At 40.0% G+C, this 19,137-nt stretch overlaps 1 protein-coding gene across 1 annotated transcript; it reads right to left on the minus strand.

Annotated features, from left to right (window-relative positions):
- Positions 1 to 16,434: 16,434 nt before the first annotated feature.
- LOC144637089 (uncharacterized) lies at positions 16,435 to 18,801 on the minus strand. Its single transcript, XM_078496250.1, has one exon. The coding sequence runs from the start codon at positions 18,799 to 18,801 to the stop codon at positions 16,435 to 16,437; it is 2,367 nt and encodes a 788-aa protein (XP_078352376.1).
- Positions 18,802 to 19,137: the final 336 nt, after the last annotated feature.

A 19,137-nucleotide genomic window follows, 5' to 3' on the forward strand; every position in this document is an offset into this window, starting at 1 on the left:
CGGATGTAAAGAGCCAAAGCCCCCTATAATAATGTCATAAAACACCAAACCGAAAGACAACTGGGAAGAGCTTTCGAGAACACGAGAGAAATTTACAAAGCAGCAAGCTTATAAAACGTGTTAGTAGAAACTCAGCTGTGTTCTATTGGAAATCCACGAATCTGATTGGCTCTCCCACTGTTTTCTATTCGCCGTTAGTATAACCACACTGACCTACTATTGGTAATCGCGCAATCTGATTGGCTAAACAGGTGCCTACTATCGATCCGTAGAAGGCTCTCGGAGCGCGCGCTTAGTCTTCGCTGAATTTTATCAATCAAAACCTTCAAGAAATCAACTCTAGCTATATTTGGTGTTTAATAGTGGGTTATGCTAACACAATTAGACGGCTCGCTCTTGGTTTCTACCGGCTTTTGATAGTTGACTCGGGGCTTCGCCCCTCGCCAACTATCAGCCGATAGAAACCTCGAGCTCGCCGTCTAATTGTTAAATAGAAAACTCGGGCTCGTAGTCTAATTGTAAAATATAATACGTGGCTTCGAATTTTTTGTGTAACAAACAGTAAAGCATTTCCGTGTTTTATACAGTGAAAAATGTGTTTTAGGCAATCAGAGCGCGCAAAGCATCCACACGTATTATAAATAACACCAGAAGTTTATACTTATTCTCCATAGGAGGTCATGACCCACGGGGAACTCCCATTTTAAAGGGACGGGGATGCTCAACAGAAATTGGTTTAAATACCTTCAAATATAAACTTCAATGAAGATTTTTTTAATGAACTTTATTGACAACACCCAAGCTTTACATGAAATTAATTACAAAGAAAAAAGAAACCAAAAAAAATTGCTACAATTACAATAATATAGTTTACATAAAATTAAGATATCTTTTTAATTACAGTTATAGTACTTTACAGTTACTCAGCTCTACTTGTACGAGTATGATACTCTACCGTTACAATTACACTACGCTTACTTACAATGCGATTTACTGTGTTGTATTACAGAATTTATTTACATACAATTAAGATAGCTTTTAAATTACAGTTCTAATACTTTATACAATTACCCTGCTCTACTTATACGATTATAATACTCTACGGTACACTACGATTACTTACAATGCAATTTACTGTAAATTGACTTTGAAGGTGGAGGGGTACTTGTCAATAAAACATTTAATTAAGACAAATTTTCAAAATTGTATTTAATGAGTAGCTTATTGATGAAATCCTGAATGGAGATGGCCAAGCTGTTTAACTTGCATGAATAAATGTAATAGCGCATGAATAAGGCGTCGTAGTTGAAAGTCCAAATTTTGGCTTATGCGCATGCGCCAAAGTAAAATATTGTACATTTTTACATGGAAATTACATCAAAATCTTCCTGCATTGTCAGAAAGTGCATTTTTAGCAAATTTAAAGAACTTTTGGACCGTGGAGCCAAGAAAATCGATTAACGGTTAAAAAAACGCGTTTTTTGGAGTAATTTCAGCATATTAAGGGTTAAAAGATTTTATTCTTACAATTTCCGCAATTCCTTTGGGAGCAGTCAGATTAGAGGCTGAATAGATAAGTTGCGATATACCTAAGGTTTTTATTAACATGGCTCTTCCAAATATCGTCAGGTTCCGTGAACTCCACATATCCAGCTTTGTTTGCAACTTTTGGATCTTTTTATCGAAGTTGAGCTCGTTATTCGCTTTGATATTATACGAAAAATATATCCCCAATATCTTAACAGGGCTGTGGAAACACTTTAAACCCAGAGGCTTATTTCTATTACTTTTCCATTTCCCTAACCAAAGCGCTTTCGTTTCCTTTACATTTAGAGACAAACCAGCAATTCTTCCGAAATCCCCAACAATTTTTACGACCATTTCTAAAGATTGCATGTCCGCATTGAATAGAGTTGTATCATCAGCGAATTGGGTCAGCTTGATTTCCTTACCGAAGACCTTGATTCCCCTCACGTTGGAATCTTGACGTATCTTATTTGAGAGTACCTCCGCAGATAGAATGAACAGATAAGGAGAGAGCGGGCAACCTTGTCGAACTCCTTTTGATGGCTTAAACCAGCCGGTTATAAAACCATTATTTTGCACCGCACTTTCTATGTTCGTGTAGAATATTTTAATCCAGCGCTTGATGTCGCTGCCAAAATTTAGGCGGTCTAGCGTCTTCATTATAAAGGGCCATTCAATCGAGTCAAAAGCTTTACGGAAGTCTAGAGACGTTAGAATGCCAGGCATGTTTTGTAGACTCGTATATTCCATTATGTCACTTATAAGTCGGATATTTTCTCCAATGTATCTCCCTTTTACAACGCCTGTTTGGTCAGGATGGATCAGGTTTGGCAGTGCCGGTTCAATGCGTTTGACTATTGCTTTTGATGCTATTTTAAGATCAACATTAAGCAGCGTAATCGGTCTCCAGTTTGAAAGATCTAGGAGTGATCCGTCTTCTTTCGGTGTTAGAGTAATTATTCCCCTTCGTTTTGAAGTGGAGAGTTCACCTTTCTCGTGCGCTTTGTTAAAGCTTACTATTAAATCATTTCCTAAGAGTTCAAAGAAATAGGTATAAAATTCAGCTGTAGATCCGTCTTCTCCCGGTGCTTTATCATTCTGAAAGGTTTCAAGTATCTTTTTGCATTCTTCGTACATAAGTGGACCCTCCAAGGTTACTTTCACGTCCTCCGAAAGCTTAGGGGATTCATCATTGTCAGTGAAAGGGTCATACGCAGTTTCAGAAAAGGTTAAATCCGAAGTATCGGGGGTTGAAGCGGAATATTTTCACTTTAAATATTCATTATTCCCCGGCCATTTTTTACAAGTATTCATTATTCCTTGCCTATTTTGAGATCAATATTCATTATTCCTTTAAATAGGTTGATGTTCCCAGGTATACAATTTTCAGACCCACAAAACGAGAGCGGTCAAATATTCTATTCCAATTCACCAGTTGTGCACAGGACACTGGACACTGTTCTGCTGCTATCCTTCTGGAAGGTGTTAGTTCATCACGTATTACATGCTTTTTTTAATGGTGCCCTCTAGTTACACCTTCAATGGCCTTGATTAAAGGGTAAGACGCATGTGGCTTCTTTATTTGCTGACTAGCAAAATAGTACCCCACAAAAAATAAGCTAAGCAACATGTTTCAGTGAAAAGCTTTATTAAACAAACAATGACGACAATGCGGTCCAACCAATGAGTCTATATAATCTGGAAAACAATGAAGTGTTGCACGATGTTTATAACAAGTTCTTTTGTAGGCCATTGTACAAACTTGTTCGAAAACGCGTTTATCTCCTTAACATCATCACTCGTGCAATCAAGTCGAAATTAGTGCACCTAACAGAAATACATTATATCACACCCGCTTTAAGCGAAGCATAGTCTTTTGAAGCATGTACAAAGACAACAATTGTACGTAGCCATAACGACTTGTCTATCAAGAGTTACTTTTAAACCAATAAGTGAACAACGGATAAAAGATAAATGTAGTGTTTGCCTTCAGGAATAACAGGAACGGTACAAGTGCCCACAAGTACGTCAATGGTCCACATAATTTAAAAGTAGCATTCTGTTGCCAATCTGAGTATTATTCCTATATCATGACACATTTTACATTGAGCACCGCTTTATGCGTTATCTATTTTCAGCTGTAGCTGTTAGATCAGCTTTGTGATTTTTCAAAAAAGTTCGACATCACCGTATACGGGTTGCTGTTCTCCCAGTTCGTGTACGACAAGAAACCCTGGATGGTCCTCCCGGCTGTTCGTCGTCTGAGGCATCTGAAGCCTAATCCTCGGAGTCAATGTCACTGTCTACGCCTCCTTTGAGTATCCGCTCAATTCTTAAAACTTCTTGCTGCGAAATTGTGTAGAGTTTTTCATTTGGCAGACACTTATTGACTACAACTTCGACGCGGTTAATAACTGAATACGGCGAATTTCGACAATCTGACTCTTTAATGGTATATTTGTCTCCCGTTTCACAGTTGTCGAGCCATGTTATGCTCATACAGTCGTCAACGAAATCTATCCCGTCATTGCTCCCTTTCTTGATCAGCAAATCTTTCATAAGAACGGCAAGGAAAAATCCCCATTCCTCTTTTTTTCTACCGTGTTTCACTGCAATGGTCTCATTTTGTTTGAACAAGATGTCGCACTGAATAACTCGATTATCCTGGGAATAGCTTGACGAATTAGCATGACCTGCGGCCAAGTCTTCTGTGAGGACATCACAACTCGAATCTTGGCGCTGCTGTAAAGAGAATGAAATAGGATAAGGTAGCTGGCCGGTTTCTTCTTTGCTCTTGTCTCTTACGGTATGCTGGCGAACGCTTCGTCCAAATGAAATTCACGTAAAGTTTTCTTCTCTTCAAGAGATAAATTTTGCAGATCACTTTGTCCTGCATCGACAATTGCCTGTGGAATGGGCGGAGGAGTGTTAAGCACTTTGTTAGGATAATAACTCTTGGGACCAGTGAAATATTAATCAAAGTCTCTTCGAGATATCGACGTTTTTGCATGAAGTATGAGTCGAAGGTTTATCCTGTGCATTGTTCTTCGAACTTATCATTACAGTTTCTTTGTAGTTTAGTTAAGCAATTTCCTATCTTCGCGGAGGAAATGCATGCAGCCATATAATTTTGTCAAAAATGGCTCGTCCGCGCCGGGTATTTATACACATATTCTTTAACATTAAACAAATAAACAGTGCAAATTTCAGCGAGATCTGACAATTCTATACTTTAAAATTGCAAGGACCTTTCGAGGCAGTCGATTACGGCAGCGAAATTAGCAAATGAAACAGCAAAATATGCGTTCGACGCTTTGTTTTTGCGACGCCATATTTGAATTGTTATGGCCGGGTAGACCGCTGTTCAATGTGTTCAAGGCCGTATCGTTACGATTGCTCCACGAAAAAGCACGAAAAAAAATACGGATATTTCCGACTACTGTCGGAGAAAACATTGCGCATATAATTGGGGCGTAAACAAATCGTTACACTCAAGCTGCGTTTTGTCTAGGCTCTGCGAGGGTCGGATATCAAGACCCAGGATTAAACAACAGCCATATATACAGTGAATGCTTTCGAATTATATTTGAAGATGAAATACGAAAGAATTTTGCTGTCTTTGACTGAAATTCCACTCGAACTGCGTAGATACGATCGCATGTTGTAAAGCCGATTCATGCAACATTGCTGTCAACGGCTCAACGCGAGGTCTCTAAAAGCTAAAAGAAGCCCCCATCTCTTGCATTTGTTTTAACTTCAATAATATCTTTGAAAAGAGCGAGTTTTTTGGTATGGTTTATTTTTGACGTTTGTAATTTTTAAACGATGTAAGTGCTAGTGATTATTTAATCGTGTTTTAGTTACGCAATCCATTGTTTGTGCGACGCTTTTTATAGATCGCCTTTCAGACACACGTGCGTTGAGATAAGAGAGCTGACATGTCACTTTTTAAATTGTTATATAACGTTTGTAAATGTGACAAGTCACGTTTTTTCCACAAGATCGCAAGTGATCACCCACAGCGGAAAGTAATCCCTTGAGAAATTAAAACAGTCCCTTGAGAAATTAAAAAAGTCCCTTGAGAGTTTACAAATATGTGGTTCCAAATCTTGTTCACATAACCCCTATTCTACCATTTTAGTTTGTAAACAAGCAAAAACGTCGAAAAAATGACCACTGTGCATTCTCTTTTCCAGCTCTCTTATACAGGCGGCACGCCGGATTCCGTATTCGAGTTGCGTTGGCATCGAGTCCTGTTGCCGCATTAAGGAGAAACAATTCTCAACGATTAAAGGCTAATTAATTTCACAAGGCTGCTATGAATCAGTTGAAATGACCTTGTTGTAAAGTGAGGTATTATTTGGTCGGGACCTTGAGTAGCTGTACGGCCCGTTCGCTCACGTGTTTCCTCTCCCCAGGTCAAAAGAAAAGCAACAACATTGTCAATGATCGATATTCCTTGATCAAAGGAAAATCTTGGTGGGCCACGGTAGTGATCAAGGTTAAATAGTTTAGCATACTTATAAAAGACATCTGATAGCTTCTTGAAAGGTTTCCCGTTCGTTATCATCCGAATGGCCTTATTTCCACTGTCGCAAACGAAAAGTGTCCTGCTAAAAGGCTAATTTTTTTCCAACCCCATCTTGACGGGTAGGCAACGCAGTTAGAAATTATAGTGTTTGTATGGGAATCCGATGGCAAATATTTTTCTCAAAAATTGAATTCTGGACAACTTATGAATCGTAAAGTAAACATACTAGGCAAAAGTTTTTATTGACCATGTTTGAAAGATGTAGCTGGTCTAGAAAGCCTTCAGTTACGTTTTTAATTTTCCATACATTTGCCCATAATTTTTTTCCCGCGAACCGCGTCAATTTGCGGGAAAATATAGCCCACTGGATGGAAAATTAAAAACGTAACTAAACGCTTTCTAGCCAAGCTACATCTTTCAAACATGGTGAATAAAAACTTTTGCCTAGCATTTTAACTTTACAATTCATAAGTTGTCCAGAATTCAATTTTTGAAAAAAATATTGCCGTCGGATTTCCATACACACACTATAATTTCTAACTGCGTTGCCTACCTGTCAAGATGGCGTAGAAAACCGTGATAAGGCCAATTAAAACATTTTTTTCGTGGTGTTCTGTTTTTTCAACGTGGAATCTATGAGCTTCAATGTTAGCTAACAAACGGATAAAAATGTTTAGATTCGTTAGTTGGCAGAGTTGAATGACCAAAAGTTTTCAAGTTCGATTTAAATCTACTTTGAGATCGACTTTGAGGCTTGTGAACTATCATTGTTCATTCAATTGCAGAAACTGAAATAGTATGTTATCCTTTTCACCTTTCACTGTGACTTCTTGTCTGTAGCGTTATTTGGTTTCGCTGGCAGACTGAAGTCAACATGAGTTTCGGATGAGTTTATTAGCGGTCAAATGGCGAAGATGCATGGATCTACTTGGATTTCAAACACTACACCTAGAAATCGATTAGAAAAGAACTCTCGATTTTTATTGTTGTTGTCGTCGTTGTTGTAAACTTATGGTTTGGAAATCTGTTCAAGTTAAAAATAGTTTAAAAGCTTTACTTACCTGTCTTTCCTGTGCTTTCCCATCTTAGACCGTAACCAAAGCGTCGAAAAGCGGTCAACTGAAGCATGTGCTTTGAAAGTGACGTCACAAGAAAATATCTCCCTTGGGGAGTAGTCCGCGTGGCAAATTTTGTAAGCTTAACATGAGGCAGAGCGCCTGCCAAATACCTGCGATTCTCATTTGAAGACAGAGAGGGTGAGGAGAACTTATTTTCTCTTTGCAAGTATTCAATATTCTTGATTAAAAAACTGAATATTCAGTATTCCTTTCAATTTTGAGCCAATATTCAATATTCCTTTACAATTTTAAGCCAGTATTCAATATTCATTATTCCGCTTCAACCCCCGACGAAGTATATAGGTTTCTATAATAATATTCTATTTGCTCTAGAATCTCTGTCTCTTTGCACGTAATAGAGTCGTCTTGTAATCGAAGTTCACTGATAGTTTTTTTCTTGTAATTACTTTTTTCAAGATTGAAGAAATACTTGGTTGGGCGTTCACCATTTTCTATCCAACGACATTTTGCTCCAAACATCGCCTGCTTTCCTTTTTCTTCGTAAATTGATTTAAGTTCTATTTTCAGTCTCTCATACTCCCCTAGTACTTCATCGGTGTTAGGGGAAGAAAAATTATCGCAGATAATAACATCAAGTTGGTCTATTCTAAGCCTTAGCTCCTGTTCTCGGTTGCTGATACATTTTGCTTTTCTTTTGAAAAAGGAAATAGTCGCAGATCGAATTTCCATTTTCATTAGCTCCCAAAATTAAAGAGCCTCTTATCCGTCACATGGCTATAATAACTGCACGCGTGAGCGTATGTATCACGAACCGTACTAACATACTGCATATCATTCAATAGGGTGTTTTTAAATTTCCAAAGTCCTGGTCCCCGAGGAGGTTTGCTGTGCCGAGATAGTGAAATGTAAATTGCGTTATGGTCAGGCGCGATTGCATGGAAAATTTCCGAATTCTTTACTTCCCCAGAGAGACATTTTGCAATGAAGAAAAAGTCAATCCTAGATTTAAGTTTAAGAGATTTTGATTCGTACGTGAATTTTCATAACTTTGGATGGCGCATTCTTTGAATATCCACTAAGACGAACATTTCCATAGTGGTCAAAATGAGATTACGGTAATTAGACGGTTTCCACGGTGCACCACCGATCTTATCTTGTTTTGATAAAGTACAGTTCCAAAGTATCTCCCCCGACAATTAGCGAGGTGAGCTCCGACTTATCGATTATGCAATTGTTAAGTTCTTGCATGAATAACAGTTGATTGGCCTGATCATTAGGGGCGTAAATATTGTACAGTGATAGTTTTTGTCCATTAAGAATGATTGCAATCAACACTATTCTGCCCGAGTCATTAGTATATGAGTAATCAACTTTTAGTTGTACAAAGGGATTTATTAAAATACACACACCTTTACTGTGCGTGGTGCCTTGTGAGAAAAACAGCTCGCCACCCCATTCTTTTCTCCAAATATTTTTATCGGCTCGCTCTGAATATGTTTCTTGTAAAAAATAAATATTTGCTTTTTGGTCTTTTAGATATGAGAATATACTCCTCCTCTTGATTTGATCTCTGATTCCACGAACGTTGAGTGATAAAACGTCAAATTTGGACGAACAACCTGTATTCATATTACTTGATAGAGCACAGAAAAAAGGATTAAATTAAACTGAAGTGTAAACAATCCAAACAACGTACAAAAACAAATACACACAGCAACACAAGAGAGAACAACTAAACCTTTAGCAAATAGGGTAGAGTGATAAGTCACAGTTCCAAATAGACAGAGTCCGTCCGCTCCTCCAAAAAGAAAACAAACTTCTTAGCAGGCTACGGATTGTCGAGGTCCTCCAGTTCGAAGATTTTGATGGGTCTCCCGTCCAGCGAGGTCTTCACGTAAATTGTTCCGTCCATCGACTAAGCGCTGAGTAATTCTCCATCTCTACGTTTCTCGTTAGCCCTAGTCATGATGCGGCGACGATAGGAGGTTAAGTTTTCGTTGATGAAGATCCGTGTCGATTCTACTCTCGTTGCGTAAGAGGATTCGGGGAAGAGGTCGGCCAGTTTGACGTTTTTAAGTTTTGTCCTAGCTCTGTAGAGATTTGTCTTGACTTTGTGACTCACAAATTTTGCGATTATTGCTTTGTTGCCCGAGTATTTGATTTATGGGCAATGAAGATTATAAAAGACGTTGTCATTGAATGCTTTAACTTTTAAAGAACGTTTGAAATTCATGCGTGGTCGAGCTATACGCTAAAAGGTGACCAACCTTGGCATTCTTTCGGAACACCTTAGCAGCGACGACGTAAATTTCCGCCTTAGTCACACGGGAGTTCCCCTTCCCCAAGTCATCACCTCCCCCTCATTGTAATCTTTTAAAATAAACAAAACAATATTAACACTTGGACGTACATGCAAATTCATTCCCCCCACCGCGGTCCAAAGAGGGATAGATGGAACCTCCTTTAGCTAGGTTTTCGTTCTTTTAATTCTTTTTTTTTATGTTATTTTTTTGTTCTTTTTAATTTTTCTAGGTAGAAAGCCTTTCGCTTACTATAGAAGATGAGATAATTTTGTTGGCTGTGACGTCATGTGACGTCAACGTCTTGGATCCGCCATCTTGGATTTCACTATTGGATTTCACGTAAACCTGCTTTAAATTATGACGTTGTCATGGCAACATCATCAGAAGGGTTCAAAATGGCCTTAAATTTATGTGAAACGAACATAATTCCGAGCTCTGTCGACAGATGTTTTTTAAACTTTGCAAAAATGTTTCTTATGCCGTTTAGGCAAAAATGTATTAAAAACAAAAACTTTCACCAGGTAGTTTTTAAGTTGTTAACCTCACTAGGCATAAATAGATTGTGCTCGGCAACTTTTGAGCAACTTTTAGCGTGTCGAGCAACTTTTTGTAGTACCAGCAACCAGGGCAACTTTAGCCTTCCTTGGCAACTTTTGAGCTACAAATTGATATAAAACAGTTCCAAACCATATAAGGTCGTTTCATTTCGAAGGATTTTATTAAAACTGCTTTTTATCAAAACTGATTTTATTAAAACTAAGGATATACAATAAAATGACAATAAAATAACACTTGCTTTACGCCCACGAAATCTGGACAGCAGCTATCTATCTAACGGGCGCTTAAATCCAGCGGTTAGTCGCTGCAACATATATAGAGCCTGTCGCCGGCCATCTTGGTATTTGCTGAAGTGCAAGTCACTTATGGCATCGCAATCAGATGAAATTTCAGACGAGGAAAATGGAAATAATTCAGACATTGACCCCATTGAGGTTGCCCTAGACGCTGGGGTAACTCTAAGTAAACCTGCAAGCGCTTCAATTTCACTAGAGAGCAAGCAACTTTTCTAACATTTGGTGGCAACTTTTTAATATTTAAGCAACTTTTTGGGTATATTGTGAGGCAACTTTTCCTGAATTTACTAGCACAATCTATTCATGCCTAAACCTTACAAGGTCAGAAATAGGGCATCTTTGATCACTTTTGACGTTACCATGGAAACAAATTGTAATGTCAAAGTGACCTCAATTTGTTCATTGGTAAAACCTATACAAATTTGTGCTTAAAGTTATTCCTCGACATTATCGGTGTAGCTGAGATAGGAGGCCAGAGACTGGAATGTTAAAACTGTTACGAGCCACCTTAAACTTTTTTCGTTACAATAGGCCATTTTCGAGTTACCCTTTGCCTCTGTTTCAAAACGAGTCAAAGTGCGAAACAATTTAAATGATAATGAGTTTGATTTACATGAAAATGGACCTGTAAAAAATCGAAACCATTGAGTATTGATCACCCATTAAAGATATGGCCTATTTTGACAACGCTTTATGCAAATGTACCAAGACGTTCGTGACACCGCCCTAATGCGTATTTTTATTTTGTACATTAAAATTTGCAACAAAGGCGCAACATCACATGGCTGTATGCACGATTTTAAAACCAAATCACATAAACGGAACTTGCAGAAACAAGTTCCGGAACTTGCAGAAACAAGCAAAGAGTACAAATAAAAGCTTTAATGTTCTTATTCTCAATTTCTCCTGCCAAAACATAGCTGACAACTACATGATAGTCATATTGCAATTGCAGTTCGATCAAATTAACTATTGAGAGTATCTACAGCCACAGTTGACCTAATCCTTACGGGTAAACCTTCGCTAGGGCTTATTTTATAAAACTGTTATAAAATGGTTGAGAACGGGTTCTTCAGAGACGCTTGTCGTAGCTTTTCAAAGGAACGCTTAAAATTTACCAGAATCTTGCTTTGTGGACGTATCGAAAACTCATTTCAACTTTAAATTCCATCCGTATATGTAGATGTACCTTGAATACACTAAAAGGTATCGTTATTACTTTAAAAGTGGGCTTTTGAAATTTAACGCGACTTATATCCCCATAAGTGGTAGATATGGAGTGAAACAATTACCAGTCGTGCCAAGGAAAAAAGACTGCTCTATAGAATTCGTCTTCTAAGGGAAGTACGAAGACAGAGTTCATCTCACATACTAAGATAGCTTGCACTGATATCGAAATTCATTTTAATTCAATTCTAATTCTTAATATTTGTTATGATCTCAGTTATTAGTTTCTTTCGACTTCTACATGTTGTTTTTGTCCTCGTGAACACTTGTAAGGGCTTCAACAGGTATTGACTCTTGACTTTCTGCACAGAAGATTACTAGAGGGTCACTAGAAATGACTCAATCTGACCGGGGCTAGGTTTCGTTATGAATTATCCAGATTGCATTGAAGGTCTTTCCATGCGATTACTGTACAATCGGACAGACTGAAGCCTGTTCCTTTATTATGTAACCAGTTGATTTGTATCATGTTAAACACGCAAGATTATTACAGCAAATGCCCGTTAAATGCTAAATGAACTCGAATCAAATACAATACTATTACTACTCACAACCTGATGCTTGAGCAACTCACAAATATATCTAAAAATATTCCTATTAATCAATAGTTAGAAGCATGTATTTCTTTTCTTCCAATTGTAAACTACCAGTTTTCATATCTAGCTTGCTTGCATTTGGATTACGCAAGTTGCTCAACTTTTGTTTATTTCTGATTATTTTATATACCTAGTTGGTTAGTTAGTTAGTTAGTTAGTTAGTTAGTTAGTTCGTTCGTTCGTTCGTTCGTTCGTTCGTTCGTTCGTTCGTTAGTTAGTTAGTTAGTTAGTTAGTTAGTTAGTTAGTTAGTTAGTTAGTTAGTTAGTTAGTTAGTTAGTTAGTTAGTTAGTTAGTTAGTTAGTTAGTTAGTTAGTAAGTAAGTTACAAAGTAAGTAAGTTAATTTCCCCTGCGCACTAACAAGTTGTTAGAGATATATAAACCATCAGCATTTATTCAAGCATACGAAAACGTTTTTTATTTCCAATTTTGCGTTTTTCATTGATTAACAAAGAAAGCTATAGATTGATTATGCTATTCAATTACCAAGTATCCAAAATGTACTTATTTATAAAGAATATTTTTGAATTGTGTAAAGATTTTGAATTTTATGACTAGTCAACTTTTACTCACTTCCTTCTTACTCGCCTTCTCCAAAGTCAAGAGTGACGTCATCACCAATCAGTACAAATGGAGCCCAATACTTTTCGTCCTTGAACTTCTGCTTTTCTGGATCTGGATCTTGATCTGATTGTTCTCTCAGATCTTTCATAGCAAGATGAAGAGCCTCACTGGCTTTTCTCTTATCAACTAGGTGTTGGTAGAAGTGTGTCATAAGCTTCGTAGTGGCATTGTCATCAATTTTCCAGAGTGAAGCCAGAACAGAACGAGCACCAGCACACAAAAACGCCCTTGCGATGCCCACCACACCTTCTGCTGTAACATTCCCTCGACCAGTATCACAGCAGCTGAGCACAACAAGTTTTGCCCGTAGCTGAACTTTTTGCACATCTTGCATCGTCAGGACGTTGTCATCGTCGTTTTCGTCCTTCTGAGCCAACTCAATCTCACCAGCGTTTACTTGTCCGTGTGCTGCAATGTGTACCAAAGAAATGGACTTGATGTTGTGCAGGACAGCCTCTTTGGTTGCTTCTTGTTTCTTTAAAACATGGATTGGGGTTTTGATGATTTTTGCAATCTCCGTTACTTCTTCTTCAGCATGTGGCAACGAATCACTTGGATTTCCTACAAGCAGAGCTCCAGTGTTGCTGTGGTAGTCCTCGCAATAATCTGCGATCTTCTGTAGACTCATCAGTGAAGGAAGAATGCGGATTCGTACATATTCACTTAGGTACTTCGCAGGTTCCTCGTTATTTAGCAGCATAAGGAACGAAGTATAATGGACCATCCAGGATAATAATCAAATCTTCGATGTCTTCTTCCTTTTTGTTTTTGCTTAAAAGTAAATCTTCAATGGGTCCTATTAGAGCATCATACAAGACGCTCAAAGATGTAACTTTGCTCTTAAGATCAGGAACATGGGCTTCGATTGCCATGTATGCATTGTTGTTTCGATGCTGTAAGCTTAAGGAAGCAGCAAGATCTATTTCTTTCTGTCTAAAACTAATTTCGTTTCTCTTCTGAAGTACCCAAAAATTTAATCTTATTGCTTTCAAGTGCTAAAAATAGTGTTTGTGCAGATATGTTTCTTACAATGCGAGAAATTGCTACAGGTCTCCTAGATACGCTTATGCCAAAGTTCATGTTGAAGAGATCAATCAAATCTTGAGCTCGTCCGTGCTCAGCAGCGCACAAAGCTTCGTCAGTCATGTGGAGCTTCAACAGAGTCCTCCATAGAGCAATGTACACGTCTTTATGTTGTTCACGAAAGCTAATTTTCCAACGATCTTCAAACTGAAGGCTAGCTCTCACATCATCGTAAAGCCTTACACTGGACTGGAAATAGCGAAGGGCTTCGTGTAAGCAACCCACACATTCGAAATCAAGACCTAACGAATAACGTGCATATCCTTCTCCAATCTTGTCCTGAACGTCTCTGGCAATTCTAAGACCTTCGGCTCGTTTAAAATCATGAAGACTACGATAAACATTGCCGAGATTGGTATAGGGATGTCCTTCCCCTTCGCTATCCCCCACTTCTTGGGCAATCATTAGATGTTTATTGTGGAACTTTTTGGCTTGTTCAAAATCAGCGAGCGTGTGATAAGCAAGTCCAAGATTGTAATAAGCAAGTCCTACTCCACACCTGTCTTCCACTTTTTCGGCAATGCTAAGACCTTCCTTGTCGTACATAATGCCTTTAGCAAAACAACCGGGAATGTTACGATAGCCGTGTCCAAGATTGCAATAAGCTTGTCCTTCTTCTAGCTGATCCTCCATTTCCTTGGCAATGCGAAGTTGCTCCCGATGATACTCTTTTGCAGTTGTAAAGTCACCGAGATTGGCAAAAGCATTTCCAAGACATCCGTTGGAACGTCCTTCCCCGGCCACATCCTTTTCTTTTTTGGCAATTTCAAGAGCTTGCTTGCAGTGTTTCATGGCATTTTGATATTCACCGCGCCTGTTGTAGAAATCTCCTAGATTGCAAAGTATATGCCCTTGTGCAACCTTATCCTCTACTTCTTCAGCAACTTTTAGGCTTTGCTTGTGATATTTCAAAGCTTTCTCATATTCGCCGAGTCCCTGATGAACAACAGCGATATTTTCCTTGGCACGTCCTTCCCCATCCTTGTCTTTCACTTCTTGTGCAATTCGAAGCTCCTCCACGTGGTGCTTTATGGCTTCATTGAAATTTCGGAGACTATGATAGGCAATGCCGAGATTTCCATTAGCACGTCCTTCTCCAGCTTTGTCCTTTACTTCTTTGGCAATGTTAAGCTCTGGCTCGTGGCACCTTATGGCTTCATTGAAATTTCGGAGACTACGATAAACGTTGCCAAGATTTCCATAAGCACGTCCTTCCGCAGCCTTGTCTTTCACTTCTTGCAACTGGGCAAGTCTAAGCTCCTCCTCGTGGTAACTTTTGGCTGTTTCAAAACGTCGAAGACTATGATAAACAATGCCGAGATTTCTATTGGCACAACCTTCGCCAGCCTTGTCATTTAATTCCTGAGCAATTCTAAGCTCTTCTTCATGGTACTCTTTGGTTTTGTCGAAATCTCGGAGACTGTGATGAGCAATGCCAAGATTTCCATTGACACGTCGTTCTGCGGCCATTTCTTTTACTTCTTTGGCTATTTTAAGTTCCTCGTCGTGATACTTTATAGCCCCGATGAAATCTCGAAAACTATAATGAGCAATGCCGAGATCTCCATTGGCACGTTTTTCTGCAACCTTGTCTTTTAGTTCTTGCGCAATCTTAAGTTCCTTCTCGTGGTACTCTATGGCGCCGTTGAAATCACGAAGACTATAATAGGTAATGCCGAGATTTCTATAAGCGCCTCCTTCCCCAGCCCTATCACCAATTTCTTTGGCAATACTAAGCTCCTGCTTGTGGTACTTTATGGCTTCTTTGAAATTTCGGAGACTGTGATAAATACTGCCGAGGTTTCCACAGGCACGAATTTCTCCACCCATGTCGCCAATTTCTTTGGCAATTCTAAGCTCTCGCTCATGGTACTCAATGGCTTTATTAAGATCCCCGAGACTTCGATAAGAAATGCCAAGATTTCCATAGGCAGATCCTTCTCCAGCCATGTCGCCAAGTTCTTTTGCAATGCTAAGCCCCTGCTTATGGCATTTAATGCTTTCATTAGGATCTCCGAGCCCACGATTAGCAATGCCGAGATTTCCATATGCACGTCTTTCTCCAGCGTTGTCGCCAACTTCTTTAGCAATGTCAAGCTCCTGGTTAAAGTACTTTATACTTACTTACTTACTTACTTACTTACTTACTTACTTACTTACTTACTTACTTACTTACTTACTTACTTACTTACTTACTTACTTACTTACTTACTTACTTACTTACTTACTTACTTACTTACTTACTTACTTACTTACTTAAGCCCATCGCTCCAAGTGGAGCATAGGCCATTGACAACAGCTCGCCAGCGAGCTCGACCTTGGGCTTTCCGCACAACATCTTGCCAAGCGAAACCCATTAACTTTAGCTCTGCTTCTGTGTCGCGACGCCAGCTGTTTTTGGGGCGACCTCTCCTTCGCTTCCCCTGGGGGTTCCAAGTCAAGGACTGGCGAGTGATGTTGCTTGGTTCTTTCCGCAGGGTATGGCCAATCCAGCCCCATTTTCTCTTTAGAATCTGCCTGCCAATTGGTTCTTGATCTCCTTGCTGCCACAGCTCCTCGTTGCGAATTTTCTCAGGCCACCAAATGTTAAAGATACGTCTCAGGCAACTGTTTATGAATGTTTGGATCTTCTGTAGTGCCTTTTTGTGCGTCTCCACGTCTCTGACCCATAGAGGAGAACCGATTTAACACTAGAATTGAAAATGCGAAGCTTGGTTTCAGTCCTGATTTCCTTGGACTTCCAGATGTTTTTGAGCATGTTAAATGCTGCCCTTGCCTTGCCAATTCTTGCTCCTACATCTACATCCGTACCTCCACCCTTGTCAATAACACTGCCAAGGTATGTGAACGAGTCCACCTCCTCTAATCGCTCTCCTTCTACTGTGATTGGATTCTCATTGATGGTGTTGATCCTCATGACCTTTGATTTACCCCTGTTGATCTTTAAACCAGCTCTTTCTGATGTTGCTGCCAATCCGGTGGTCTTACCCTGCATCTGGTCATGGTTATGTGAAAGGAGAGCCAGATCATCAGCGAAGTCTAAGTCCTCCAGCTGTGTCCAAGGGGTCCACTGAATCCCATTCTTCTTTCCCTCGGTGGTGGTTCTCATAATCCAGTCTATAACAAGAAGAAACATGAAAGGTGATAGTAAGCATCCTTGTCGGACACCAGTCCTGACGTTGAAGCAATCTGAGAGCTGGCCCCTATGCACCACTCTGCATGACATTCCCTCATAAGTTCGCTGAATGAGTGTTATGATCTTTTCTGGTATGCCATAGTGTTTCAGCAACTTCCACAGTGTTTCTCTATCCACACTATCAAAGGCCTTCTCATAATCAATAAAGTTGACGTAAAGAGCCGAGTTCCACTCCAGGGATTGCTCCACTATTATGCGAAGAGTGGCAATATGGTCTGTGCATGACCTGTCCTGTCTAAAGCCAGCTTGCTGGTATCGTAGTTGGTTGTCAACTGCTGCTTTCATTCGTTCTAAAAGGATTCTGTTTAGGACTTTGCCTGGAACTGATAGAAGTGTGATTCCCCTGTAGTTACTACAGACCCTCAAGTCTCCTTTCTTTGGTAGTTTAATGAGAAGCCCTTCTTTCCAGTCCTTTGGAATCTCTTCCTCCTCCCAGATGTTTTCGAATAGCCTGTACAGAATTTCAGTGGAAGTGCCTATGTCAACCTTGAGAGCTTCTGCAGAAACACTATCTGTCCCAGCTGCCTTACCATTCTTCAGTGCCTGGATTGCCTTTCTTATCTCCAGCCGTGATGGTTTAGCACAATTAATAGACAGCTCTGACTCTGCTGGTGGTATCTCTGGGGGGTCTTCTGGGCCCGGTCTATTAAGGAGCTCGCTGAAATGCTCCACCCATCTCTTTAGCTGTTCGCCTGTTGATGTCAATGTTTTCCCCTGCTTGTCTTTAATTGGCTTGTCCGTTACTTGGTATCCATCAGCGAGCTTCTTAGTTGTGTTGTAGAGCTCTTTCATGTTCCCCCGTGCTACTGCTTCCTCCGCCTGCCTGGCTAGGTTGTCGATGTGGTTCCTCTTATCTCTCTTTATACTCCTCCTCACCTCCTTGTGGGCCCTTGTGTACTGCTGCTGTGCTGCTGCCTTACTTGCTCTTGTTCTACACGTGTTCAAACTTGCCTTCTTCGTCTTTCGCTCTTGGATCTTATGTAGAGTTTCAGCTGTCATCCAATCCTTATGTTGGGTTGTTTTCCTGCCAACAGTCTCCTCACATGCCTCAGTCCACATCTTCTTTGTCTGCTGCCACTTCTCTTCAAGCAACGCGTTTTCATCATCATAAAGCTGCTGGAGCACCTGGTACCTGTTGGCGAGATTGATCTTAAACTTATCTGCAGTCTCCTTATCTCTCAACAGGTCCACATTATACCTTGTTCTAGTGGTGGTAGAAGGTGGTTTACAGCGCTTTAGACGTAGCTTGAGAGTTGCCAAAACCATATGATGGTCTGATGCTGCATCTGCTCCTCTTTTGACTCTCACATCCTGTAAAGACCGCCTGAACCTCTGACATATACACACATGGTCGATCTGGTTTTCGGTCACGTGGTCGGGTGATCTCCACGTTGCTTTATGGATGCGCCTGTGTTCGAAAACACTGCCTCCAATGACTAGGTTGTTTTGTGCACAGAACTCTGCAAACTGTTCTCCGTTTTCATTCATCCTTCCAAGCCCATGCCTGCTCATGACCCGCTCATACCCCGTGTTGTCAGCTCCTACCTTTGCATTCAGATCTCCCATGAGTATAGTGACATCCTTATCCCCTTGTTTGTTAACTACACTCTGCAGTTGGTCATAGAATTCTTCCTTCTTTTCATCTTCAGCATCATTCGTAGGTGCATAGCACTGTATGATGTTAATACTGATGTCTTTCTTCAACAAAATCTTGCCGACCAAGGCAGGCAGTGCTAAGCTCCAGCTCGTGGTACTTAATGGCTCTATTGAAATCTCCGCCATAACGATACGCAATTCCGAGATTTCCACAGGCACGACCAACTTCATCCATGTCGCCCACTTTCTTGGCAATGCTAAGCTCTTGCTCGTGATTCTCTATGACTTTTTTAAGATCTCCAAGGCTACGATAAGCAATGCCGAGATTTTCATAGGCACGTACTTCTCCAGCTCTCTCACCAACCTCTCTAGCAATGCTTAGCTCTTGCTCGTGGTACTTTATGGCCTATTAAGATCTCCTAGACTTCGATTAGCAATGCCGAGATTTCCACAGGCCCGTCCTTCTTTAGCCCTGTCACCAAGTTCTTTGGCAATGCTAAGCTCGTGCTTGTGGTACTCTAT

Source organism: Oculina patagonica, chromosome 13 (genome assembly GCF_052425735.1).
Source record: "Oculina patagonica isolate OP01 chromosome 13, crgOcupat, whole genome shotgun sequence".
NCBI lineage: Eukaryota > Metazoa > Cnidaria > Anthozoa > Scleractinia > Oculinidae > Oculina > Oculina patagonica.

Bases quoted from the DNA above. Each gene is read 5' to 3' on its own strand.
- LOC144637089 (XM_078496250.1), bottom strand. From the start codon at position 18,801: ATGGCGGAGATTTCAATAGAGCCATTAAGTACCACGAGCTGGAGCTTA.